This window comes from Papio anubis, chromosome 3 (genome assembly GCF_008728515.1).
Source record: "Papio anubis isolate 15944 chromosome 3, Panubis1.0, whole genome shotgun sequence".
Classification (NCBI taxonomy): Eukaryota; Metazoa; Chordata; class Mammalia; order Primates; family Cercopithecidae; genus Papio; species Papio anubis.
Window position 1 is genome coordinate 24,199,576 of NC_044978.1, and position 27,882 is coordinate 24,227,457.

At 37.8% G+C, this 27,882-nt stretch overlaps 1 protein-coding gene and 1 non-coding gene across 7 annotated transcripts in view; one reads left to right on the plus strand and one right to left on the minus strand.

Moving 5' to 3' along the window:
* Positions 1–27,882, minus strand: part of KLHL2 (kelch like family member 2) — a 113,728-nt gene that overhangs the window by 11,292 nt on the left and 74,554 nt on the right. For all 6 annotated transcript variants that reach the window (XR_002522291.2, XM_021938923.2, XM_021938924.2 and 3 more), the window contains 6 exons: positions 16,916–17,025; positions 13,778–13,894; positions 11,873–12,022; positions 5,760–5,877; positions 759–956; positions 242–343 (listed from right to left, as the gene is read on the minus strand). Coding sequence is in view for 5 of the 6 variants with exons in the window: in XM_021938923.2 (XP_021794615.1) it covers positions 242–343; positions 759–956; positions 5,760–5,877; positions 11,873–12,022; positions 13,778–13,894; positions 16,916–17,025 (795 nt within the window). In the remaining variant the exon portion in view is untranslated. The remainder of the gene's footprint in view (positions 1–241; positions 344–758; positions 957–5,759; positions 5,878–11,872; positions 12,023–13,777; positions 13,895–16,915; positions 17,026–27,882) is intronic.
* Positions 18,075–18,260, plus strand: LOC116274366. The gene has a single exon (XR_004182992.1). It is a non-coding gene; the product is annotated as a U2 spliceosomal RNA (small nuclear RNA).

Genomic DNA, 27,882 nt, shown 5'->3' on the forward strand with positions numbered 1-27,882 from the left:
CAGAAAGGAGGAGGATAAAGGGAGGGGGATGGAGAGGGAGAGAAAAGGCCTTACATAGGTTGATTTATATAGAGAAGCTAGTTTTGAAAAGAGGATAATTGAAATTTTACAGTAATTACGACTTTTCTTTTTAAAATGATAATTAGCTTGCCCATTCAGAAAACTAATGTTCTGATTATTGGAAGAATCACTCTCAAGGATCAAAAAGCCATATGTACCTGAAAGAACTGTCAGCACCTACCTCCAACAACACCCACACCAACGCTGCTCCTCCTTGTGTTCATGGGAGCAACATGAAACCACTCATTAGACTTTATGTTGTACGCTTCCACAGATGATAGACCTATAATAAAACACAAGTCTTCATTTCCTTCTCTAAAAAAAGTCAATAGTTCATATATATGGAAAAATACTTCAGGTATGTAACATCGGGCTAAAATTAAGAGAAGAAAATGGCAGAATGTAAACACATCAATTACATGAAAAACAGGAACAGCTTGTTTTCCAGAAGGCTCCTACCTAAGCTACTGACATTTATAAGCTTTTAAAACGTGATGACTGATACTGATTCATATGAAAGAAAATTTATATACTCCGCACTCATATCATGTAAGGAAATTCTTGATACAATTTTAAATTTATCTTTAAATACCAGTTAAAACCTCACATATGCCCTAATGATGCCACGGTTTATTCCATAAACATGACTACTACGTTAATTTTAGCAGCAATTTTAGAAGAGATGAAAAGGAAATTACCTGTACTCCCATCAAAGCCTCCCACAGCGTATAACAATCCATTTAACACAGCAGCTCCCAAAGTGCTTCTCCGGTCTCTCATGTTAGCAACGCTGGTCCACTGGTCCTTCACAGGGTCGTAGGAATCTACAGTACGAACTCTTAATGAACCATTAAAGCCACCAACAGCAAAAACAAGTCCAGCCATGTAGACCATGCCTGCAAAAGGAGTACAGCATTTACAGATCAACGTGCAACTCGACTACCACCAATATCCAAAGATTGCTTTCTAATAAGTCTATAGCTGTTGTCAGAACATGCTACTCTTAGGAGGAGCCTGATTAAATAAATCCTTGAAAATGCTATTCATTTGCAAGAACATCCAATCACTAAATTGTCTGTCTTTCTAAGGTTATTATTATTATTTTTTTTTTTGAGATGGAGTCTCACTCTGTTGCCCAGGCTGGAGTGCAGTGGCGTGATCTCAGTTCACTGCAAGCTCCACCTCCCCGGTTCACGCCATTCTCCTGCCTCAGCCTCCCGAGTAGCTGGGACTACAGGTGCCTGCCACCATGCCCGACTAATTTTTTGTATTTTTAGTAGAGACGGGGTTTCACTGTAGTCTCGCTCTCCTGACCTCGTGATCAGCTCACCTTGGCTTCCCAAGGTGCTGGGATTACAGGCGTGAGCCACTGCGCCCAGCCTTCTTTCTAAGGTTATTAAAAGATGCAATGGCACGGGCTAAAGTACCATTTTGACTCTTATTTTTTTTCAAATATCAATTTACAAGCTTAAATAATGAGCCATTATTTTCCAACTACTCGAACCTGTACTCACCTCCCATAGCTTTCAATTTTGGATCTTCTAGTGGATATTCTTAGAATGAAACTCTATACACTTACAATTTATTTGCATAACGTACTCCTAGTTTATCACGTTAGTGGGCTAAATCAGAGGTCGGCAAATTTACAGCCTACAGGCTAAATCTGGTCCACCGGACTATTTCTGTAGAACCCATAAGCTAAGCATGGTTTTTATATTTTTAAATGGCTAAAAAACCACCAAAAGAAGAATAATATTTCATGACTTGTAAAAAGCTATATGAAATTCAAATGTCACCATCCATAAATATAGTTTTATTGGAACACTGTCCCACCTATTCACTTCTATATGGCTGGTTTTGCACTATAGCAGTAGATAAGAAGCTATGACAGAGACCATATAACCACAAAGCCTAAAATACTTACTCTCTAGTCCTTCAAGAGAAAGTCTGCTGATCCCTGGGCTAAACAGATATTATGGAATCAGTGAATGGAGAAACGGGACTGCTAGACTCAGGTTTCAACCATCTTTTCACTTTTCTCAACTTTTCATGCTGCTGTCCTAATCGGACAGGCTCCTATCACCATCCACTCTGTTCTCTTTAACTCTGAATCCTCAGTTAAAGTTCCACATTCTCTGTGATGCCTTCCCTGTCCACTTTAGCCTAAAAGGGATTAGTCCACCTCCTGAACCCCTACAGAAAATAACATCTATATAGTGCACTTAAGGTTTAATAAATGTAGAGTCTATAATATAATTACTTTAAATTGTTCAAATTTTTATTGTTTTTAGTTCTATAATGTTTATGTTCCTGTGCCAGCCTGAGGGCAGGCAATGTGGCTCACAGTTCTCTGAATCCCTGTAGGGAGAACTGGAATCACCAGATATGTTTGATGAGCTCAATGTTTTACAGATGTCATCAGGCAAGAGATGCACCTCTACCCCTTATTGTCTTACCCTCTGGTGCTTTATTCCCCCACCCCCTTAAAAATACATGGAAATGCAGTCCTCCATATGGCAACAAGACCTTTCCAGTTCAAATGAAGTTGCCTGTTTTGGCCCCCTGCTAGCACAGAATTTAATAGACCTCCTAAGAGGGCCTGGAGACTAGTGAGCAGCAACATAGCAGGCAGCATGTTTCAGCATAAAACAATCCTGTATCCCCAAATCATAACTAACTCCAGGGAATGTTCATTGTGGAAATTTTGCCCATTGCAATTTTCATTTTCCTTTCTCTACACACAAAATAACACAACAAATATGCCATCTCTTAGAAGTAATGTAGTATGCTTACCAAGTTTTAGGGAATTTTAGGTCACAGAAGAAGAAGAAAATAAATGAATCAATCTATGAAGTGCCCCCCACCAAAGGTTCTGGGTCTGGAGAAGGGACTGAACTAAAAGAAATATAAGGCAACTGAAGTGCCCAGAAGTTTAATTACACAGTTTATTAAAATTTGGCCAAGTTTGCACAGCTAAGGACATTGGTTCTAATCTGAAGGAGGGAGAGGGAAGAGGGCATGATGAAGATAAAATGTATTCATAGTTATCCAATAAGTAAATAATACATTTTGCAATAAATTGAGTCAAATGACATATGGCCCCAAAGTAAAGGGAACTATAATAGGAATCAGATATGAATTAAGAAATCAGTTAGTAAATGGCATACAAAACTCCATTTCCAGTAGTAACAAGAAAGATAAAATACCTAAAAATAAACTTGCCAAGAAACACAGAGGACCATTGGAAGAAAGTGTTAAAAATCTACTGAAGGATATAAAAGAAGACAGGAGTCCTATCACTAGTTTCACAACATAGTAAAACATATTATAAAGCACAGTAACTAAAAGTGGCTATGTCTTGATGCATGGATAGGCAAGACAAATCAATGGAAGAGAACAGAAAATTTAGAATACAACCAAGTAAATGTGGAAATCTAATACATGATAAAGGCAGCATTTCATCAAATGAATGGAGACGGATAAGTCAATAAGGGGTATTTGGACAACTGACTAGCCCTTAAAAGCCAAAGTCTATACCTTACATCTTAGACTAAAATACAGCCCAGATATCTTAAGAGAGAGAGATGTATTTAGAAATAAAACTGTAAAGGTACTAGAACAACAAATGTTTTCAAAATATACTTTTGTCATAGGGTAGAAACCTGGCAGATACCACCTTAACCAAGAGAACAAGGTTACAACCCTCACAAGAAATAATCATACTAAGTCAATTTAACCGTGGGAAAATATCAGACAAATCCAGCTTGAGAGATATTCTTCAAAATATCTGACCAGTCCTCTTCAAAAAATTAAGGGCATAAAACATAAGAAAAGACTCTGGGACTATCTCAGGTAAGAAGATATGACAACTAAAAGCAAAGTAGGATCCTGGAACAGCATAAGGGAATCAATGGAAAAAATGGTAAATATGAATGAAGTCTGTATTTCAGTTACTATTAATATGCCAATGCTAATTTCTAGTTTTGATAACTGTATCACAGTAAGATGTTAACACTAGGGAAAGAATATACCAGAATTCTTTGTTCTATCTTTGCAACTCTTCTGTAAGTAAAATTATTGCAACAGAAAGTTTTTTTGTTTTTTTTTTTGAGACGGAGCTGCCTAGGCTGGAGTGCAGTGGTGAGGTCTCAGCTCACTGCAACCTTCGCCTCCTGGATTCAAGCGATTCTCCTGCTTCAGCCTCCTGAGTAGCTGGTATTACAGGCGCCTGCCACCATACCCGGCTATTTTTTGTATTTTTAGTAGAGAAGGGGTTTCACCATGTCGGCCAGGCTGGTCTCGAGCTCCTGACTTTGTGATCCGCCCACCTTGGCCTCCCAAAGCGCTGGGATTACAGGCATGATCCACTGCGCCTGGCCCAACATAAAGTTTTTTAAAAATATGTTTGTGTGTGTATACACACACTCACACACACATATAGATAATTTTGGCATATGGCTTTCTATGCAAGAGACAAATTTTTAAGTCCAGAGACACAAAACTTTGGTACAGGACTACATTAAAAGATAAAGTTTTTACATGGCAAAAATAGCACAAAGTCAAAAGATAAACGATTAATACAAATAAATATTCACACTAGACATCACAGACACAAAGGCTACTTTCCTTAACATATAACTGTACCTGTGACATCAATAAAACTATTAAAATGGCAAAAATCATGAACTGACAATTCAGAGAGAAAGCTATTTAACTTTCCTCATAAGTACAAATTACATAAGTACAAATTAAGGCATTTTTCACCCACCAGATTGGCAAAGCTCAAAACATTTAATTACAAAGTACTGTCAGGAGTTTAGGGAAACTGGCACCTTCATATTTTACTGTTAGTGGGAGTAATAATTGGTATATCCTCTTAAGACATCTTTTGAATCAGTAAGTCTAGTTTTAGAGTTTTATCCTGCCAAAATATATTAGCATATATACACAATGACGTATGTATAAGAGATTTGTTGTAGCACTGTTTATAATAACATTAAGATTAAAAACATTTTTAATGCTCTATTTAAAAACTAGTAAAAACTATGTCCAGACCAAAATAAAACACTAGACAGCTCTTACTGAATGAGGTAACTCCAGATATGCTGGTAAGTAACAATCTCCAAGATGTATTGTTAAAGTGCTACCATCATAGAATGTTCCATTACATACAGAACTCATTTCGCTATGGGAGACAGAAATTATGGATCCAAGTTTAAGTCCCAGGAAAAATCCTGAGTTTGAATAATAACTGCTTCTTTTGATCACAGCTTTGGCTAAATGAAAGTCTATTTCAACAAATGTTTGTAAAACAGATGCCTTGAAGAAGGCAATTATGCCTTATAACTGAGGGACTTAACAGTACCTTATAAACTGAGGGAATCTCCTACAACTAAGGGCCCCAACCTAAAGAATTCCCCTCTTAACACTTCAGGCAAAGGTAACTAGGAAATATCCAGCAAATTACTAGATCCTCCACCTTACACTAAACAATCAGAAAGGTATGTAAAGACGGAGACAGAGTAGCTATCCCATCAGTGTCTTGAGAGGTGTACGAGGCCCCTGAATTATTGTTTAACTACATAGCTATTTTACTCAGTTTTTTTGATAGAGATTTTTCTAATTAATAAAATGAGACCTGAAAAAGAAGCTCTCAATGACCCAGGAGTAGAGAATTGACTGTGATGCATCATGCTTACCTGCCCTGCACCTCCTGGAAGGCAACTCTGCTACTTGGTGCCACCTTTCTTCTTTAAAGTCATAGCATTCCACACTCCGGATAGCCTTTGGTGCTTGGCCCCCAACCACCACCATCAACTGCAAGGGCAGAAATGTAAGCACTTGAACAAATGATTATTACATATTCAGGATTTAAAATGTCCTACAAAGACACTGGTGTGGGAAGTGTTAGGATGAAGATGGTAGGGTGAGCTGGTAAATACAACCATCTAACCAACATTTCACAAATATCAACAAAGGGGGCACATGTTAGAACTACAATTCTATCATCCAACACATTTAGTCAAAAATAAGGACTTCAAAAACTAAAATAAGTTTCTGATCCTTCAAGCAAAATGAGTTATTTAAGCCAAAAAACGGCAGGCAGTCATTACTGGCAAGGCTGCAGTATGTCATAGGGCTTGCTATAAACTAGATCCTGGTTTTGCAATGACCAGGCATTAGATCTCCACAATCCAGGAGAGAAGATAGAAATGAAACATATGTTACTGTGTAGGTGAGGTGAAAAGGACAATAAGTATTAAAAGAAAGACAGAAGAAGGAAAAAAATGATTGAAAAAGGAGGGGTAATTGAATTGGAGCTCACAAGAGCACAGATTCACGAATCTCCAGTAAAGAGACCTTTCCTGATGCCCCACAAATAAAACAACCTAACAGGACAGGTAATGGAAATGCTAGATATCATAATGAACAAATACATTACAGTCTACTTTTGAGAACAAATGAGGTCTATAAACTCCCTCAATTCAATCCAACAACTATTTACTAAATGCCTACCATCTATATGTGTCCAGAACTATGTCAGGTGTTATACATAAGAAATATAAGACATGGTCTCTACCCTTCAAGACTTTATAGATGTCACTGAGACAAGACTTATGAAGTAACTCAAGAACAATACACAATTAGATATGATCAAAAAATTATGTGATTAGTATAGACGTAATTGCTACTGCTGATCAGAAAATGAAAAGCTGCCGTAATTTAGTGAAAGCTTCCTGGAACCTGATCTACGGTCTTGCTAAATGGATAGAATTTAGAAATCAATGTGTCTGTCTTTTACTGAGTATACACAGACACTCTCTGGCAACAGTGAAAATACAGCCGTCAAATCAGAATAATGTAAACATTAATGATGTCTCAAATCAAAAATTGTAAAGAATGGCAAGGACCTTCATGAAAAGATGAGATAATGATTGGAAAAACAGATGTTAGAAAGAAACAAAAAATAAAAACAAACAGAATACGGAGTAACTCAGATACACAAAAAGGGGAAATTTGCAACCTTGACTAGGCAATGGAGCTACCTGTACTTAGAATTAAAGAAAGATGGGTACATAGAAAAAAATGATTCCTGAATCAGAGAGCAAATCCCAAGTTTCCAAAAAGAAGCACATTTTAGTTTTTGGTAACTGGAGAGCAGAATTAATTTTAAAAGTCTTAAAAGAAGACGGAACATAAACCAACTATATAATTTTTTTCAGGCCTGTTTCTTCTAGTGTTGAATTCAAAGAAACAAAATTGGCCTGGTGTGGTGGCTCACGTCTGTAATCCCAGCATTTTGGGAGGCTGTAGCAGGCAGATCATGAGCTCAAGAGTTCAAGACCAGCCTGTTAACAGCAAGGCCCCTTTCTCCACAAAAAAATAACAAAAATTAAAAATTGGCAGGGCATGATGGTGCACAACTGTAATCCCAGCTACTAGGGAGGCTGAGGCATGGGAATCACTTGAACCCAGGAGGTGGAAGTTGCAGTGAGCTGAGATTGCACCAACCACTACACTCCAGCCTGGGCAACAGAGTGAGACTCTGTCTCACAAACAACCAACCAACAACATTTGGGTTGGCCAGGCACGGTAGCTCACTCCTGTAATCCCAGCACTTTGGGAGGCCAATGCAGGTGGATCGCTTGAGATCAGGAGTTCAAGACCAGCCTGGCCCAGATGGTGAAACCCCATCTCTACCAAAAATACAAAAATTAGCCAGGCGTGGTAGCATGCGCCTGTAATCCCAGCTACTCGGGAGGCTGAGGCATGAGAATTGCTTGAACCTGGAAGGCGGAGGTTGCAGTGAGCTGAGACTGTGCTAATGCACTCCAGCCTGGGTGAATGAGTGAGACTCTATCTCAAAAAATAAGTAAATAAAATAAACATAATTAAGAAAGAAAATACACAATACCCTCACCTCTGACCACCCAAAAAAAGTGCGGGAGCAACGTTGTAAAAATCACAGAACTGGGATGCATGTTAAGATAAACCTTGTATTTAGGGGTTATGTTCAAAACTTCAAAACTGCCCAAGAGACAACAGTTGAAAGAGTCTTAGATGATATATATGATGAAGACTAATTTTTCTAAAATTTCAGAATGGAACACTTTTTAAACTTTTTGGGAAATAATACTCAGTTATAGATTTCATAATCCTCAAAGTTTGAATATAAGATTTCCATTTCCATGCAATAGTTCACTTTTACACATTAAAATGAAGATAAAAGGAAAACTGTGCTATTACATACAGAGAACAGTGGTAATATCTGTCCTTTACTCACCCAAAAGAGGTAAATGGGGTGAGGATTTGGATCTCCAGGAATCAGGGATAAAGGAGACAAGGAGAATGTGCAATGGGGGGACAAGAAGGCAGGAATATTTATATAAAACCAAGAGACTGTGTCATAAACCATTGTGTGGCTACCAAAAGAGTTGCTCATAATGCTGACACCCCAGTTATCTGTAAAAGACACAGATATTTGAGAAAACACCATACTAATTATGCTATGAAGGAACAAGAAAATAAGACCTTTTGTAAGGAAAAGTTAAATGTAACATATTTGAAGAGGGCAAGGGGTAGAAGGTTAAGCAAATTCAGTAGTCATCCTGAAATGTAGGTCAATTAAACTTTGTTCTTTTTATTTTCTTTACCTATTAAATAAATGTTAGTTGAAAATTAACTCCTGAAAATTTGTTTCTAACCGAAAATTTCAATAAATATGCTGAGTAAAAATATTTTTAAAATATAATATATACCCAGAAATATGACAGCACTTATAAAAATACAGATTCCAAAGAGAAAAGCTAACAAAATACAAAAGAAGCAAAACATACATAATTTTTATGATGTACAAATCCAAGGATGCCTTACACAATCTGTTTATTGAGAAGCCAAAACTAATGTCTGAGATATGAAAAGAATCATTCATGCAAATTAAAAATCAGAACCTAATATAAAAAGTACTAATTCACTCTCACGGTAAAATATTATCAAAACCTTGTAATTTCTTCAGCACAACTACCACATTTTGTTTAATTTGACTCACTATTACGATGATAAAAGGCATCATTACTATGAAATAATAAGCATAAGCAATTAATCTTTGCTTCATTCTTACCCAACTCCTTAGACTTAATCTGAACATAACAACTCTAAAATGACAAACAGTGATGTTGGAAAATCGTTCATCACCAGCACCTTTTTGAAAATATGTGTGGATAAACAAATACACTGAGAAGGGGTCATACAAGTAACATGCAAAGTCAAAGCAACAGGGCTGCTCACTGCTATCCAGCAGGTCTGCTGCCCCTCCCACCACCCTGATACAGCAGAATGAAAGAGAACCTCCAGGAACCCACATACCTACCACAAAATAACAGCTAGAGAACTGAGAAATCTAAAAGTATAACACAGCTACAGGAGTCCTACTCCAAAACCACAACCAGAGAAGCCCAGAAACAACGTAAACAATGTAAACACACCACCACAAAAGAGAAAGTAAGTACTTGATAGGCTTTTACCGAGAACTCTAGAAGGTTTCAAAAATGACATGTTTATTCCAGAAATCAAAATGACGTGTTTATTCCAGAAATCATTTTCACTCTAAAGGTCTCTGCAGCATAGCTAAATATAGGAAAGTCTGAAGATGCCAGAAGAAGAAATACACAAGAAGAAATTCTTTTTTACAAATATGAAGTATTTAAAAAGTATTAAAGATATAGCACATTATTTAGAAGGAAGTTGCAAAGATTAACATTAAAACAGTAAAATAAAATATGGCAACCTTAGAATTTACTGTCAAGACTGAGCAATTTTTATAAATGGATTATTTTGTAAGAACAAAAACTGACACCAAAAAAGATGGACAAATATGAATTAATGAAGACTTAAAAGATGGGTACTTATAAAAGTAGGTGTAAGGGTATTTGAAAACTGTAAACATGTATAAAATCAGCAGACCCAGCATGAATACCGAGGTATTAAGGGAACGAGCTAATGTACTTACTAAGCCACTTACAATTATTTCTGAAAAATCTCAGAGAACTGAGGATGGATCAGAAAATTTAAAGAAAGTAAACACCAATTTTCAAACCAGGATAGGAAGTGAATGCCTTGTAAATGCACTTTGTTAAGTGATAATAATTCTGAGTAAAAATTAACAAGATTTTGAGAAAAGCATTTGAACTTCTAGGGGCCGATAAAATAACACACAGAAGGATGTTTAGAAAGTCAGGCCAAATTTGAATCCATTTGATCCTCAACCTCATCAGATGTTATATGCCAAATTACTTATTCTGGCTTAGATAATAAACATAATCATACAGAATGAAACTTTCTGCAGACTGTGTCAGTGGCTGGGTATTTCTAACAAGATGTCACCAAGAGAGTTCTGAGATCAATTCTAAATTAAAGTATTTACTAATGATCTAGAAAAATAAGTCAACAGCACCCTGGCAAATCTGCAGTTAGTTTTAAATTGAGAACTGTTGTTAGTAATAGGCAAAACAGAAAAACAATACCAATATAGATTTGCAGCAATTAAAAATGTAGACTCCAAAGTAAAACTTAGAAAAATATTAAATACAAGTATTAAAGTGAAAGAATTTAAAAAACATAATCCAATGGAAAGGAGAGAGTAATAACTAAAGACGATATAAGAAAACAAGAGAGAAGAGATTCTTATTTCTTAATCCAGCATTGCCCAAAACATACACAAGAGTTAAAAATAAATACATAAATAAAGTCTTTATATTATGAATCATTCTGATGAGACCACGCACAAAATGGTGCTTAAAGTATTGGTCGTACTATAAAGATGTAAACAGAGCAGAAGGAATTGCCAACAGAGACAGAAATGAGGGGTTATTTCACAAGAAAAACTGAATTGGTAAAACATGAATGGCCACAGCTAAAAAGACCAAGGTAGAGTATAAACATTCACATAGGAAAACATGAACACAAGAGACATGGGAAGACATAGGAATGTACGCTGAAGCGGCTACACATGATGTGCAGGGAACCATCAGATGGTATACAACAGGGAACTGCAATGAGATGAAATGAACAAGCTATTTTATTATCCGTAGTTCTAATGTGTAATTCCGTGAAACCATGGGGTCTTCAGTTATTAAATAAATACCTAGCTTACAAAGAAATCTTTCTTTTTTTTTTTTTTGAGACAGAGCCTGTTGCACTGTTGCCCAGACTGGAGTGCAGTGGCACAATCTCGGCTCACTGCAACCTCCAGCTCCTGGGTTCAGGTGATTCTCTGCCTCAGCCTCTTGAGTAGCAGAGATTACAGGCACCTGCCACCACACATGGATAATTTTTGTATTTTTAGTAGAGACATGGTTTCACGATGTTGGCCAGGCTGGTCTCAAACTCCTGACCTCAGGTGATCCGCCGGTCTCGGTCTCCCAAAGTGCTGGGATTACAGGCATGAACCACAGCGCCCCTGGCCTACAGAGAAATCTTTCTACCTGGTCTGATTTTTTTTGGACTATAATTAGAGTTTTCTACTATAATTAGAGCTAATAAAACTCAGAGGGGACAAAAACCAGTTGTCTTCTGTTCTAGAAGAGTGACATCATGCAGTTTATAAAAATTAAATAGACCAAACAATCCCCACCCTTAACATATAAAATCAATAGAGGTTGAATTACAAACACTACAATGCATTCTTAGGCACATTTTCTCTTGAAGGGAAACTAAAACAAATAATAAATCATGGAAATTCAAATAAGCAGAGTACTAACAGCTTCACTATAAGCCTTTCGCATGAATAACAAGCATGAGCAACAGATCCTACTTTGGGAAGGTTCATGGGTGTCCTCAGCCGGGTCCGGACACTCTTCATTAATATACGCTGCTCTGTTGGCAGCAAATGATACTTCATTGCTTCAATGAGGTAATCTTTGCAAGCACTGCTATTCTTGACCAATGCTTCCTCTTCAACCCTCTGTAACAAGAAATCAGACACACCCCCTGAGGGTAGGGCTATTTCATAATTAAATTGCCAAAGAAAAAGAGTAAAGGAGGGGAAAAAAGCAGTAACAATATCCTTTAGTTTAGTCTAAAAGTAAATGAGGAAAGTTTATAAATACAACTAAGAGAAAAATAAATAAAACCAAAAAATGCTCAAGTATCTGGCCTGCAGAGAAAAACATACATACGTAATAAAAAGAACTGCAATGAAAAATGATAAACTTCAGTGTTAGCTATGGAATATGACAAACTCTTTAGATATTATATCCACCTGTTAATCTTTAACCTTTAAACCAAAAAGTAAGCAAAACAAGAAACAAAATTTAGATAAATGCATCCTTCAGGAGAAGACAATACTAATAAGTTAATGATACCTTTTTCAAACATAAGTGGGCAAGTAAAATATCCCAAAAAGAGATTAGAAATACCTTAAAGCAATGTACCTATAAATCTTGTGCTGCCTAGCCTGACCTCAAATGCAGGACAGGCTTTGGGGTTTGTTTTCTTTTCTTTTTCTTGTTGGAGTCAGAGTCTCACTCTGTCGCCCAGGCTGGAGTTCAGTGGCGCAATCCCGGCAAACTCCACCTGCCAGGTTCAAGCAATTCTCCTCTCTCACCTTCTTGAGTAGCTGGGACTATGGGCACCTGCCACCACGTCTGGCTAGTTTTTTGTATTTTTAGTAAAGATGGGGTTTCGCCACATTAGCCAGGCTGGTCTCGAACACCTGGCCTCACGCGATCTGCCTGCCTCAGCCTCCCAAAGTGCTGGGATTACAGGCGTGAGCCACTGACCGTGCCCGGCCTTTTGGATCATTTTCTTAATACCAGAAGACCCATGATTACATGGATCACAAAAAGTAATGAGGTTTCAAGAAAGCCTAAAATGTTCAAATCTAATTTCTTAATAAATGATTCTTTCAATAGTTTCAATTATTAAAATAATGCTGAAATGTTCCTAGTGGGATTCTAACAAAAAAAAAAAAACAAATTTAAAATTATTTGGAGACCACTAAAGAATCATTTATTCATATTTATTTCAAATAATGTTTTCCCTCAGTTTAGAAATAAAGACAGAAATCAAATGCATGCCACTATTAAATTACAAAGTAAAATTAAACAGTATTTGGGTCAGACCTCAAAATTCCAGGTCTGCAGGGGAATCAGAAGAGACTACCAAAAGAAAAAAACAGTAAAGAAGATGCAAAGCAGTGACAGCCACAGGGACATTTATTTACATGTATTTAAACGACCACAAATACTACCTTGATAAGCGCTAGTACTTGCTTACCCAAATCAAAAATAGCGGCAAAAGCAAATTGCTAAGAATGGGGAATGGCGGCTGGGCACGGTGGCTCACAACGCCTGTAATCCCAGTACTTTGGGAGGCTGAGGCGGGTAGATCACTTGAGGTCAGGAGTTCGAGACCAGCATAGCCAACAGGGCAAAACCCCATCTCTACTAAAAATACAAAAATTAGCTGGGGTTGTAGCATGCACCTGTAGTCCCAGCTACTCAGTAGGCAGAGGTACAAGAATCACCGGGAGGTGGAGGTTGAGGTGAGCTGAGATGATGCCACTGCACTCCAGCCTGCAGGGTCCTTTACTGTCTTCTGTCCTGTACTCCACACATCTGCATTCTACAGCTCTTATCACTGCTTGACAGGTATCTACATGCTGTCAGTCCAGTGACATGGTGCTGTGTGGATTCGTATGTTTTGCATATGCATTTACCTGAACTAAATATTCCCGAGGAAGCAAAGGTAACCGTACATGTTCCATCAGTCGGGCCATAAACTCTTGCCTCACATCCTTGTCATGGTTCACCCATGCTATTACTGCTTCAAATACCTTGCAGAAAATATAGGAGAAGAAAAAACAAGAAATGAGTTGTGTACCAAGACAGCTGGATAAAATATGAGACTACATTTTATATATAACTCTTGCTAAGACATCCAAGTTTAATTCACAGCTCAAATGTTTTCAAAATCCTGACTTGCAACGTACTTACAAAGCCATTCACCCCATTTCTTTTCTGTTCTTTTTTTTTATTATTTACCCAAAATAATAAAGCAAAGTGATATTCTGGAATGAAAATCATGTACCCTTAGAAACAATTCATGTTTGGCTTTTCCTTCAGGTTTACAAACAAATATTAGACCATACACATAAATTGAAGGTTTGTATAATAGATCAACTCAGCTCTGAAATAGCATAATATACTAAAATGTAGTATTTTGAAAATTTTTTCTACAAATTAAAAAATAAGGGCATTATTATTTATAATACATAATTGTGAGAAAGCTAATAAGCTAATATGAAGACACTGTCTACATAATTTCCTTCTCAACTGATGAATATATCACTTAATAATCTTTAAAGGTTTGCAGGAAATGTTTGACAAAATGCAAATGGATAACTGAGACCAAAAATAGGTTATTTTGATCCAGGAATAAAGCAAGAAACTAAAAATAATGCACATTAAAATAACACCCCTCTTTAATTCATTCTGTCAACAAGTATTTATCGAGTGTCTCTACGTGCCAGGTGCCAGAGATTAAGTGAACAAGATAGTCGGCCTCCTGGCAATTCTATCTAATATTTCTCAGTTCTGTCTTCTCTCCCCCCTGCTTCTATCATCCCACATCAGAACCTACTGCTCACTGGTATGACTTCAACACCCTCTCATCTGGCCCTCACCTCATTTTTGGTCCATACTGCCCACCACCACCATGACAGCTCGTCTCCAAAGATAGCCTCCTAATAAACCACATCTCCCAGATCCATACCCTTATATAGTAACCTTCCACACTGAATCTAAGCTGGCCCTGTGTAACCAGTAGAGTGTAGAGGAAGTGACAGTGTGTGATTTCTGAAGGTAGGTCTTAAGGAGCCTCATTACTTCTACTCTGCTCTCTTGAAATGCTCATCTGAAGGAATCCAAATGTCATATAAGAAGTCTGGCTATTGAAACCACCACCCCATGAGAAACCCATGCAAGTTACAGAGAAGAAAGGAGGGGAGAGAAGGGAGACCTAGAGAGAAACCAATCAACCCTGAGCCCCAGAGCCAGACAGAAGCGAGTGGAGGAGCCACCTTGGACATCACAGACCCATAAGATGCCATGTGCAGAACTGAAGCTCCAGATGTATGGCTCCAGTAGAACCATGCCAGATATCTCCAGGCATCTGGGTCACCTTAGCTGAGGCCTCAGACACTGTGGAGCAGAGACAAGCTGTCCCTACTGTTCTGCATGAATTCTGACCATAGAATTGTTAGCATAATAAAATGGCTGTTGTTTATGCTTTTACATTTGGCAATGACTTGAGTAGCAGCAGAAAACCAGAACAGCCCTCATGATATTTCTATAATGCAGGTTTTAGCACGGTTTTCTCCTCTTGCTTAAAACCCCTTTAAGGCTAATCACTACAATATAGTTAATTTTCTTTAACATAGCTGAGAAGATATTTTATTATATCATCTTCCCATTTTATCTTCCACCAATGTATCACATTCTAAACTCCCATTATACTGAATACATTGAATACAATTATTCTTTCACACCTCTTTATATTTGTATATTCTGCTTCTTTTACCTGGAATGCCCTCTGCATTCCCACCCATCCCTATTTCTCTGGCAAACTCAGACTCATTTTTAAAAGACTTGAAATATACATCTGAACCAAGCTGAACTACCATCCCCATCCCTATCCCATTCCTGGAAAGGTTAAATTCTTCTAAGGCACCCTTTACAGCATTCTGTAATCAATTATTTACTCTACTGGTTGTCCCACTAGTCTATGAGTAACAAATTCTATTTTGCTAATGTTCTCTTCTCTAGGAGCCCATGGCAGTGTCTGGTACATGGTAGGCACTCAATACATGTCTATTAAGTGTGAAAGTAATGTCATCTTCCTCTGTAGTTCTAGGATGCTAAGACTATATATGTCACAAATGCTTTCACATTTTTTAATACTGTAAATATTAAAGTAAATGTGTCTTTTACCTCCAGGTGAAATGAATATCCTTGAGAAAGAGAATCAGAATTTACACAACTTGAAATGCAAAGCACACAAAGGAGAAACTCAAGTTTCATTTCCTCTAAGTACAGCTTTTGTGCTCTGATTCCCACGTGCTACAAAACCCAACCAAAGAAAACCAGCCCACTAAAAGGAGCTTCTCTCTCCAACTATATGAAAAGTGCAGGTGGATGACAAAGGTAATCTAAAATGTGGAGAGACAAAAGACTACAACCAGAAGCAGTAGCTGCACAGAGAGAGGGAGAGAGGGAGACAGGGAGGGAGGGAGAGAGGGAGGGAGGCAGGGAGGCTGAACGGACTGGCAGGGGTGAGGTATTATGTCACAGAGAACCAATCTAAAGGAAGGTGACAATCAAGAATGTTCAGTCTAGAACTACCAAAACTTCACCATCCTAGGTAACCTCTTTCAACTCAGAAGACAGTGAAACTACTTTAGTGACAAACATTATGGTCACATCATAATTCCTATAGGCATCGAGTTGTAGGAAGAAACTGCTTTCCAAAAAAGCATTTGTTTCAGATAGTTTAATGTGTGCAAGCTCTTGCTGTGGAGGTCAAGTACAAAATTGTAATGGCTAAAAATTTAGGGAATCTCCCACGAAGTGAAGACACAGAGTAATTTACATAGATAATCAACAAGTCCTGAGGTTCTTTTTTTTCTCCTGGAATCTTTTCCTGAAGTAATTAGCTGAGTTTCTTAACTTTCAGATGAAACATCACTGGCTGTCACTACACATACAGGATCACAAAGCTACACAAAAATGTGCAATTAAAAAAATAAATAAAAAAAGGGAAACATCATTGTACACTGGGAAAAGAAAAATATCCTTACCTTTTCTTCTGAAGAAATGGTAAGTTTGTCGCTTGAGATTAAGCTGCACACTTGTTCAATGCCAAGATTGAGAAATTCTTCACTAAGTACGACATCTGTAAAATGTTGCTCTGTTTGGGAATTAAAAAGAAAATCCATTAATATCAACATTCCATTATCATAGTTTCAAAATGCTTAAAAAAGGTTTTTCTTAATTTAATCTAACTTAAGAATGAGAAAACCAGTTGCACGCCTCCAGGCAAGAACTAACAAGATAAACCCAAAGAAACTTATAGATACCTGGGGATGTACCTTCAGTGATTTGTTTATACAACAGCACATTAGCAGTGCAAGTAGGGAAGCTGCCTTAATATACAGGCACTTAGCTGAATCACTCTTGCTTTACATGGTGGTATTTTAGGCTTAAAAAATCTATTCCTTATATGGTATGACACTATCAGTACTTAAATTTGTAAAACCTTTTGATTATATAAATCAGATAAAGAACATGATGTTATATTGTCATATCCCACATGTCACATCATGTGAAACATTAGAGGGTTTTTCCTTACAGAGTAAGGAAAAAAGCCTTGCTTTATTTGGAAACTAAAGAAATCTCAAATGCTGGTCAATCTGAATATATGACCAACATTTTCTTAAAAAGAGACAGAACTGGGCCGGGCGCGGTGGTCACGCCTGTAATCCCAGCACTTTGGGAGGTAGAGGTGGGCAGATCACGAGGTCAGGAGATTGAGACCATCCTGGCTAACACAGTGAAACCTCGTCTCTACTAAAAATACAAAAAAAAAAAAAAAAAAAAATTAGCCAGGCGTGGTGGTGGGCGCCTGTAGTCCCAGTTACTTGGGAGGCTGAGGCAGGAGAGTGGCATGCATCTAGAAGGCGGAGCTTGCAGTGAGCTGAGATCACGCCACTGCACTCTAGCCTTGGCAACAGAGCAAGACTCTGTCTCCAAAAAAAAAAAAAAAAGAGAGAGACAGAATTGGTTTATGATATAGATAGCTCTGAATTCTAAATAAACAGTTTACTTCAGGATCAAATTCCAGGATTTTATGCTTCAACCCATTTCTAGAAACTTGTAAAATTAGTAATTCTTAAATACTTAAAAAAAAATTTTCCCTTGATTTCACAAATATGGCCACTCTTTCCAAGGGGAAAAAAGATCGCTTCTTGGCCTTTTGGCTAAGATCAAGTGTAGTATCTGCTCTTATCAGTTTAACATCCGATACGTCCTCCATCCAAGGGGGGGAAAGACTGTAAGTGTAATGAGTGAAAAACTTACAAAGAACGAATCTTTTATAAAATAACCTTTCTTGCGAATCCACCTCACAAGGGAATGTGGTGGTTTGGGCTGCAGAGTCAGACATACCAGGGTTGAATCCCAGCTCTGCCACATGCTAGCTTGTACAACCTTGGCAGGTATGTAATTTCCCTAAGCCTTGGTTTCCTCATCTGTAAAATGAGGATAATAAAAATAATAAGAAGATTGCTGTGAGGATTAAATAAGCTAGTGGCTTATAAAGCACTTAGAACTGTGTCTGTACAGAGTAAGGATTCAATAATTTAGCTCTTGTTAATATTCTAAATTCTAAAGTAAAATCTTGCTAGGAAATCTAGGTTAATTTCTAGGTCGTCACAATGAACCATATTTATTTCACCTTATAAAATCCTTATAAATAGGGTTTATAAAACTGTTTTATAAGGTGAAATAAAAGACTCATTTCATATATGTATTTCAACATACCATAAAAAGGAACAGTTGGCTTTCTCTTCAATGATATTTGAAAAATAAAATCTGCATTTTCATAAATCTCATGAAAAACTATTCAATTTACAAAAGGTTGGCAGGGCATGCTGGCTCAAACCTGTAATCTCAGCACTTTGGGAGGCCAAGGTGGGCAGATCACCTGAGGTCCAGAGTCCGAGACCAGCCTGGACAATATGGTGAAACCCTGTCTCTACGAAAAATACAAAAAGTAGCCCAGCATGGTGGCACACATCTGTACTCCCAGCTACTTGGCAGGCTGAGGAGGGAGGATTGCTTGAACCTGGGAGGAGGAGGTTGCAGTAAGCTGAGATCATGCCACTGCACCCAAGCCTGGGCAACAGAGTAAGATTCTGTCTCCAAAAAAAAAAAGTTCACCCCAAGATAACTATAAAAATAATAAGCAGCTCTAAAATGTTTGTATTTACAAAATTTTTTGAAACTCAAAAATTTTTTGACACACAATTGTCTGAAACTCAGATTTGACCAAGCAAGGTACTGTCCTGAAATAAATAGGAAATTGAAGATGAAAATAACAAATACAGTTGGATGTCCATATGCACAAGTTCTACATCTGCAGATTCAACCAACTGGTGGTTCAACCAATCTCAAATCAAAAATATTGAGGAAAAAAATAACAATATAATAAAAAAACAACTATTTACATAGCACATACACTATATTAGGTATTATAAATAATCTAGGGATTATTTAAAGTACATGGGAAGCCGAGTACAGTGGTTCACACCTGTAATCCCAGCATATTGAGAGGCTGAGGCAGGAGAATTGTTTGAAACCAAGAGTTCAAGACCCTGTCTCTACAAAAAATTTAAAAATTAGCCAGGCACAGTAGTGCACATCTATAGTCCCAGCTACTTGGGAGGCTGAGGCAGGAGGAGTTTGAGGCTGCAGTGAGCTAGGATCACACCGTTGCTCTCCAGCCTAGGCAACTGGGTGATGACTTGTCTCTTTAAAAAAAATAAAAATTAAAAATAAAGTATACAGGAGGATGTGCATAGGTTGTATGCAAATACTATCCCATTTTATATAAGGGACTGGAGAACCCATGGATTTTGGTATCTGTTGGGGGTCCTAGAACCAACACCCCATGGATGTAGATACCAAGGGATGACTATAGATCGAAGCAACAGAATAGAGAGCCCAGAAACAGACCCCACAAAAACACAGTCAACTGATCTGTGACAAAGAAGCAAAGGCAATTCAATAGAGAAAGAACAGTCTTTTCAACAAATGATGTTGCAACAACTGAACATGCAAAACAGTAAATCTAGACACAGACTCCACCTCTCACAAAAATTAACTCAAAATGGATCAGCGACTTAAATGTAAAACACAAAACTTAGCTTCTAGAAGATAACATAGGAGAAAATTTAACGAATCTTGGGTATGGCAATGACTTTTTAGATACAACATCAAAAGTATTACCCATGAAAAAAAAAAATGGTTAAGTTAGACTTCATTAAAATTAACAACTTCTGCTCTGCAAAGGATGCTCTTAAGAAATTAAAAGACAAGTCACAGACTGGGGGAAAATCTTTGCAAAACACGTAACTGATAAAGGACTGTTACCTAAAATATAAAAAGAGCACTTAAAGCTCAACAATAAGAAAATAAACAACTCAACTAAACAATGGGCAAAAAGATCTAAATGGACACTTCACCAAAGAAGACATACACAGATGGCAAATAAGCATATGGAAAGATGCTCAATATTACATGTCATTAGAGAAATGCATACTAAAACATCAATGAGATACCATTTACATATCTATTAAATCTAGCTAAAATCCAAAACACTGACAACACCAATGCTGACAAGGACGTGGACTGACAGGAACTTTCATTCACGGCTGGTAGGAAATCAGTTTAGCAGTTTCTTCCAAAATCAAACAAACTCCACCCCCTGAGTTCAAGCAATTTTCCTGACTCAGGAAATTTGAGTAGCTGGGATTACAGGTGCATGCCACCTCACCCAGCTAATTTTTGTATTTTTAGTAGAGACAGGGTTTCACCATCTTGGCTAGGCTGGTCTCGAACTCCTGACTCAGGTGAACCTCCAGGCTCAGCCTTCCAAAGTGCTGGGATTACTGGCATAAGCCATCGCACCCAGCCAGATTACAGATTTTAAAAAGCCATCATGACTAATTGCAAAAGTACCTTCTAGATCTAAAATATAATCCCACTAATTCCTGGCTTTACCAGAAGTTTATATAAAAAAAAATTATATGCTAGGAAAGTTTTCTTTATACGCTAAGAAAAAAGGGAAAACTTTTTCAATAGTTGAGTTTGTTTTTTAAAGACTGAACATATTTAAACAAACAAACAAAGAAAAAACAAGGTTCTTTATATTAAGAGTTCCAAAGCAGGCCGGGTGCAGTGGCTCACGCCTGTAACCCCAGAATCTTGGGAGGCTGAGGAGGGTGGGTCACTTGAGTCCAGGGATTCAAGACCAGTCTGGACAACATAATAAAACACCATCTCTACAAAAAATTAGCTGGGCATGGTGGTGCATGTCTGTAGTCCCAGTTACTTGGGAGACTAAGGTAGGAGAATCACCTGTGCCCAGGAGGTCAAGGCTGCAGTGAGCCACGATCGTGCCACTATACCCCTGCCTGAGCGACAGAGTGAGACTCTGTCAAAAAAAAAAAACAAAAAACAAAAAACAAAAAACAAAACAGTTCTAAAATAATGAGAAATAAATTCATTTTAATGAAAAGCTGGCAAACAGTATATAAATTTAGAAACATTTATGTATACCAACTTGGAAATTCAAACAGAAAACATAGCAGCCACTGAACAAAAAGAGAAGCTAACATAAACCTCTTTCTATCTGTTATAAAAATATTTTCACCTTCAAATGTATGTCTACAGTGATTTTGGGTTAAGCTTCTTCTGCATATTTTAAATCTGAATCGAAGCAAGAGATTGCTGGCCTCCTTATATGCTTTTCATGAGGGGAAAGAATTCTCCAGTGGTAACAAACATAACTGAGAGAACATAACCTTTCGATACTGTGACTACGTGTTGTCTTAGTCTCTGCTTCACTGATCAGAAAAAAATGGACTTGCTAAAAAGCCAAGTTGGTGGTGATTTTTTAAAAGTCAGCAATTACATAAATGTAGAAGGGCATTAGTAAACTCTATCCAAAACCAAGTCTGGGATCTAAATTCATCGTGTATTCTTTCCTAGTGTAGCAAAGAAGGTTAAGAGGGCAAGGAAAATAGTCAACTATTATAATTTTATTGACAAAACCATAACATAGCTGTCACTCAAACAAACACCACCCCTTCACCACTTACAAAAAAAACAAACAAAAAACCATTATCCTAAAGGAAAAGTGAAGAACTATTCAAATTAAAAGTAACTTCATTGTGAACATATACATGTTTTCAAATACTTTCAATTCTCAAATACTTTTATTTTCTATTGGAACAATCCCTCCTCCTTAGAAAAATTTTTAAGTATTGGTATCTAATGTTTACATTCTTATATTGAGCTTTCTTTGGAAAGGATGTGGTTAATATACCTGGAGCATTACTAAAATATAGAGGGCACTATTTGGCAACATCTGGAGTAAATTAGTTTACTTTAGGGCCTACCTTTCTTCTATTTATATTAACTGTATATTTCTTCAAGTGTTCTACAGCATTAACTGATAGGCAATTTAATGAGATTGTTGCTTGTAACACACTTCACACAGTCAGGAAGCACTAGATGACTGGCAAAATCACTCTAAGATATGCATGGAAAATTCTATAGGAAGAAAGGCAAGAAGGCTAGTGCAGCTCACGTTATTTTATATGTTCTTGATGCAAATAAATCACTATCAGTCTCTCTGGTGCTTAGTTCATGACAGTAAATGCTCTTATACTACCACTAGCACTAATAAAAATGATATAACATGAACATTCCTTCCCTGGCCTCAAGCCACAAAACCACAAAGATCAAAGTTAAAAAAAAAAAAAAAAAAAAGCAACAACCCTATTATGAAACAGTATGCTATTTCACACTGCTGGTGGGAGTATAAATCAGCACAATCTCTACAGAGAGCAATTTTGAAATCTCATCCTACAATATACTTGATCACTCATGATATGACACACTCTGAGTTATTCACTGTAGCATTGTTTTTAACAATTACAAAAGAGAGTTCATCAGGTAGACACTAGTTTAAAACATAGTATATCCATACAGTGGAATATTCTGCATCTGTAAAAATGAACAAGGAAGCCCATAATATGAAAAAAGCTTTAGGAAATACTGTCAGCTTAGAAAGGAAGCAGGACAGATGTGGGAACACATTTTTTCAGTGGCTAGATTGTTTGTTCTATGAACCATGTGAAAGGATTACTTATTCTCTCCATGCAAGAACACAAAACAAAACCGAGAAACTAATAATAGTGATTATCTTCAGGGGGAAGAGAAATGAGGAAAAAGGGTAAAAGGATGAGTCTTTCAAGGTATACCTTTCAAACACTTTTAAATCCTCATGTATATGGTAAAATGATCTTTGACAAGAGTGCCAAGACCACTCAATGGGAAAAGAACAATCTCCTCAACAAATTGTGCTGAGAAAACTAGACATCCACATGGAAAAGAGTGAAGGTGGATCATATACACCATACACAAAAATTAATTCAAAATGGACTAAGGATCTAAATGTAAGACTCGAAACTATAAAATTCCTAGAAGTAAACACAGGGGGAAAGCTTTGTGACACTGGATTTGTCAATGATTTCTTGGAAATGACACCAAAAGCTCAGGCAACAAAGATGAATGGGACTACATCAAACTTAAAAGTTCAGTGAATCAAAGGACACAATAAAGTAAAAAGGCAACCTATAGAAGAGAAGGAAATATTTGTAAGTCATGTATCTGACAAAGAATTAATATCCAGAATATAAAAATATCTCCTACAACTCAACAACAAAAATCAAATAACCCAATTTAAAAATGAGCACAGGACTAGAATAAAGGTTTCTCCAAAGATGATATACAAATTGCCAATAAGCATATGAAAAGATGACAGATGTTCAATATCACTAGTCATCAGAGAAAATACAACTCAAAACCACAATGAGATATTACCCCACACCCATTAGGGTGGCTACTACAAAACAAACAAACAAACAAACCAGAAAATAATGGTTGTTGGCAAAGATGTGAAGATACTAGAAACCTTGTGCACTGTTGGTAAGATTATAAAATAATGCAACTATTATTTAAAAAAGCATGGAGGTTACTAAAAAAAAAAAAAAGCATGGAGGTTACTCAAAAAATTAAAAAATTAAAAGTTGGATCATACTACCATATGATCCAACAATCCCACTTTGTTGTATATATCCAAAAGAATGAAAAGCAGAGTCTTGACGACATATCTGTACACTCATGTTCACAGAAGCATGACTCACAATAGCAAGAGGCAGAAGCAGGTATCCACTGATAAACGAACGAATAAGTGAAATTGGTATAAACATACACTATATATACATACAATTCCTTAAGAAGGAAGGAAATCCTGTCACAATGCAACATGGATGAAGCTCAAGAATACTATGCTAAGTGTGGTGAGTCAGTCACAAAAATTAAAAAATACCGTATGATTCCACTTACATGAGATATCTAAAGGAATGAAATTTATAGAAACAGGAAGTGTTTCCATACTTGCCAGGGACTAGTGGAAAGTGGAAAAGATAAGTTGTTTAAAAGGTACAGAGTTTCAGTTTCGCAAAATGAAGACATCCTAGAGATCTGTTTCACAACAAAGCAAATACTTACACATAACACTACTGAATGGAACACTTAAAATGGCTAAGTTGGTAAATTTCAGGTTATATATTATTTACCACAAATATTTTTAAAAGTTTATAACCATTTGAAAACATTGGTGATTAAAATTAAAAAACAAAAACAAAAACAAAACAAGCAACTAGATCCAACTACTCTCCTTCCCCAGTGAGAAAGGAAGTGTTGCTACAGACAGTAAATGCGTGTCACTGTCTTGACTTCAGTGGACAAACACCTGTTCTGCTAAAAAAGAAAGATCACTGGGTTAACATCCCTACGTTTGACCGCTGTCCTACCTTGTCAGCCTCCACACGAGACTTCTCAAGAGCACATCTTAATATTGAAGCCTCTGCGTGCTGATGCACACTCACATCTTTATGTTATGGCATAGCCTCTGGCTCAATTTTACCTTGAAACAGTTCTTTGGAAGTCTTTTTCTTGATATTAGTCCTTCTTGACCTCTCTGCTGATTTTAACCTTAATGGCCTTCTCTACTGGTTAGGATTATATATATTTTTCTACCTTTCTGACTAGTCAATCTGCCTCCTTTACCTCCCCTAAAATAGGTATTACTATGGTCCTGCCTGCCTTGAGCCTACTTTTGATTCTCCACTTGTTCTGTCTTAACTATCTCATGTACATTACTGTCCACAGTTATCTTTATTACCCTAATATTGTTGTTCCCAGATCCAACCTCTCCCCCAAACCCCAATGTTTGAATTTCTAGCAGTCTGTTAGTCTCCATATGAAGATGATCTAATCGTCATGGCTGTTTTAAACAAGACAGAGCCACCCACACACCATGAAACCAGTACCACATACAGGCAGTCCTCTAAAACCCTCACATTAATTACTACCTTGGGCCACTTACCTTGGCCTGTTTTGAGCTCTATGGTCTGACTTTTCATCATTGTGCATTTTTCCACTGATGCTGTGCTTCACTCTTTGGCCTGATACTTGATAAAGATTCTCTATGTCTGTTGATATTCCTCTCAACATAAATCAAGTGCTTCCTCTGGCCAAGCTGTCTTTGGCTACTGTTAAACATCTTGCCCAATCTGAGAACCTTTCAATTGATACTGCACTTCACTGCTGGCTCTCCCTCAAGCAAACAAGACGAGGATATACCTATGTTTCAAACCGTCTCAGTGCCCTTCTCCAGACACCTGTTGGACCTCCCGTGTTCCCTTTGTGTCCTAATGGCTACACTCTGATTCTAAGGCTGAATGAGCTCTTAGTCACAGTCATTCTCGCCTCCCTCCCTCTCTTTTATTATCTGATAAAAACAATAAAATTTACCACCTTAATCATTTTTAAGTGTAAAGTTTAACAGTGTCAAGTATATCCACACTGGGCCAGGCACGGCAGCTCAGGCCTGTAATCCCAGCACTTTGGGAGGCCGAGGCAAGTGGAATACCTGAGGTCAAGAGTTCGATACCAGCCTGGCCAACATGTTGAAACCCCGTCTCTACTAAAAATACAAAAATTAGCCAGGGATGGTGGCATGAGCCTGTAATCCCAGCTACTTGGGAGGCTGAGGCAGGAGAATTGCTTGAACCCAGGAGGCGGACGTTGCAGTAAGCCGAGATTGTACCACTGCACTCTAGCCTAGGGAGCAAGAACAAAACTCCATCTCAAAAAAAGTAGTATAGTCACATTGTTATGAAAAAGATCTAACATTTTCATCTTGCAAATATGAAATTCATTAAATAACTACCCTTTCCCTCGTCATCCCACTCTTTTTTTAACGTCTAATGTGAATTGTTTCATAAACCGTTAATTCTTTCTCAGTAATGTCATAAAAATAGTAAGATTTAGTGGTATAAGGGATCTGAAAGGTCACCTGACACAGCTTCTGTAATATGTATGTGTAACCTTAAACAGTTTCACAATAAATGGTTATCTAGCTATAGTTTACACACATCAACAGATGGCAAGACAGTCATATCATCTTTGAACACTGATAAAGTTTGGCTCTGTGTTCCCATCCAAATCTCATCTTGTAACTCCCATAATTCCCATGTGTTGTGGGAGGGACCCAGTGGGAGATGACTGAATTACGGGGGCAAGTCTTTCTTGTGTTGTTCTCATGACAGTGAATGGGTTTCACAAGATCTGATGGTTTTAAAAATGGGACTTTCCTTGCATAAGCTCTGTTTGCCTGCTGCCATCCATGTAAGATGGGACTTGCTTCTCCTTACCTTCGACCATGATTGTGAGGCCTACCCAGCCATGTGGAACTGTTAAGTCCAATAAACCGCTTTCTTTTGTAAATTGCCCAGTCTCAGATATGTCTTTATCAGCAGTGTGAAAGTGAACTAGTACAGTAAATTGGTATCAGTAGAGTGGAGTGCTGCAGAAAAGATACCCAGAAATGTGGAAGACTTTGGAACTGGGTAACAGGCAGAGGTTGGAACAGTTAGGAGAGCTCAGAAGAAGATGACAGAAAAATGTGAGAAAGTCTAGAAGTCCCTATAGATTTGTTGAATGGCTTTGACAAAAATGCTGATAATGATATGGACAATGAAATCCAGGCTGAGGTGGTGTCATATGGAGATGAGAAACTTGTTGGGAAATGGAGCAAAGGTGACTCTTGTTATGTTTTAGCAAAAAGACTGGAGGCACTTTGTCCCTGCCCTAGAGAACTGTGGAACTTTGAACTTAAGAGAGATGATTTAGGGTATCTGGTGGAGGACATTTCTAAGCAGCAAAGCATTCAAGAGGTGAGTTAGGTGCTGTTAAAGGCATTCAGTTTCAAAAGGGAAACAGAGCATAAAAGTTTGGAAAATTTGCAGCCTGACAATATGACAGAAAAGAAAATCCCATTTTCTGAGGCAAAAGTCAAGACAGCTGCAGAAATTTGCAAGGAGCCAACTGTTAATCACCAAAACAATGGGGGAAAATGTCTCCAGGGCATGTCAGAAGCCTTTGCAGCAGCTCCTTCTATCACAGTTCCAGAGGCCTAGAAGGGTCCCCGTGCTGTGTGCAGCCTAAGGACTTGGTGCCCTGTGTCCCAGCCACTCCAGCCATGGCTGAAAGAGGCCAACATAGAGTTCAGGTCGTGGCTTCCAAGGATGCAAGCCTCAAGCCTTGGCAGCTTCCATGTGGTATTGAGCCTGTGAGTACACAGAAGTCAAGAATTGAGGTTTGGTAACCTCCACCTCGATTTCAGATGTATGAAAATGCCTGTATGTCCAGGCAGAAGTTTGCTGCAGCGGCAGGGTCCCTCATGGAGAACCTCTGCTAGGGCAGTGCAGAAGGGAAATGTGGGGTCAGAGCCCCCGCACAGAGTCCCTGCTGGGGCACTGCCTAGTGGAGCTGTGAGAAGAGGGCCACCATCCTCCAGAACCCAGAATGGGAGATTCACTGACAGCCTGCACCATGTGCCTGGAAAAGC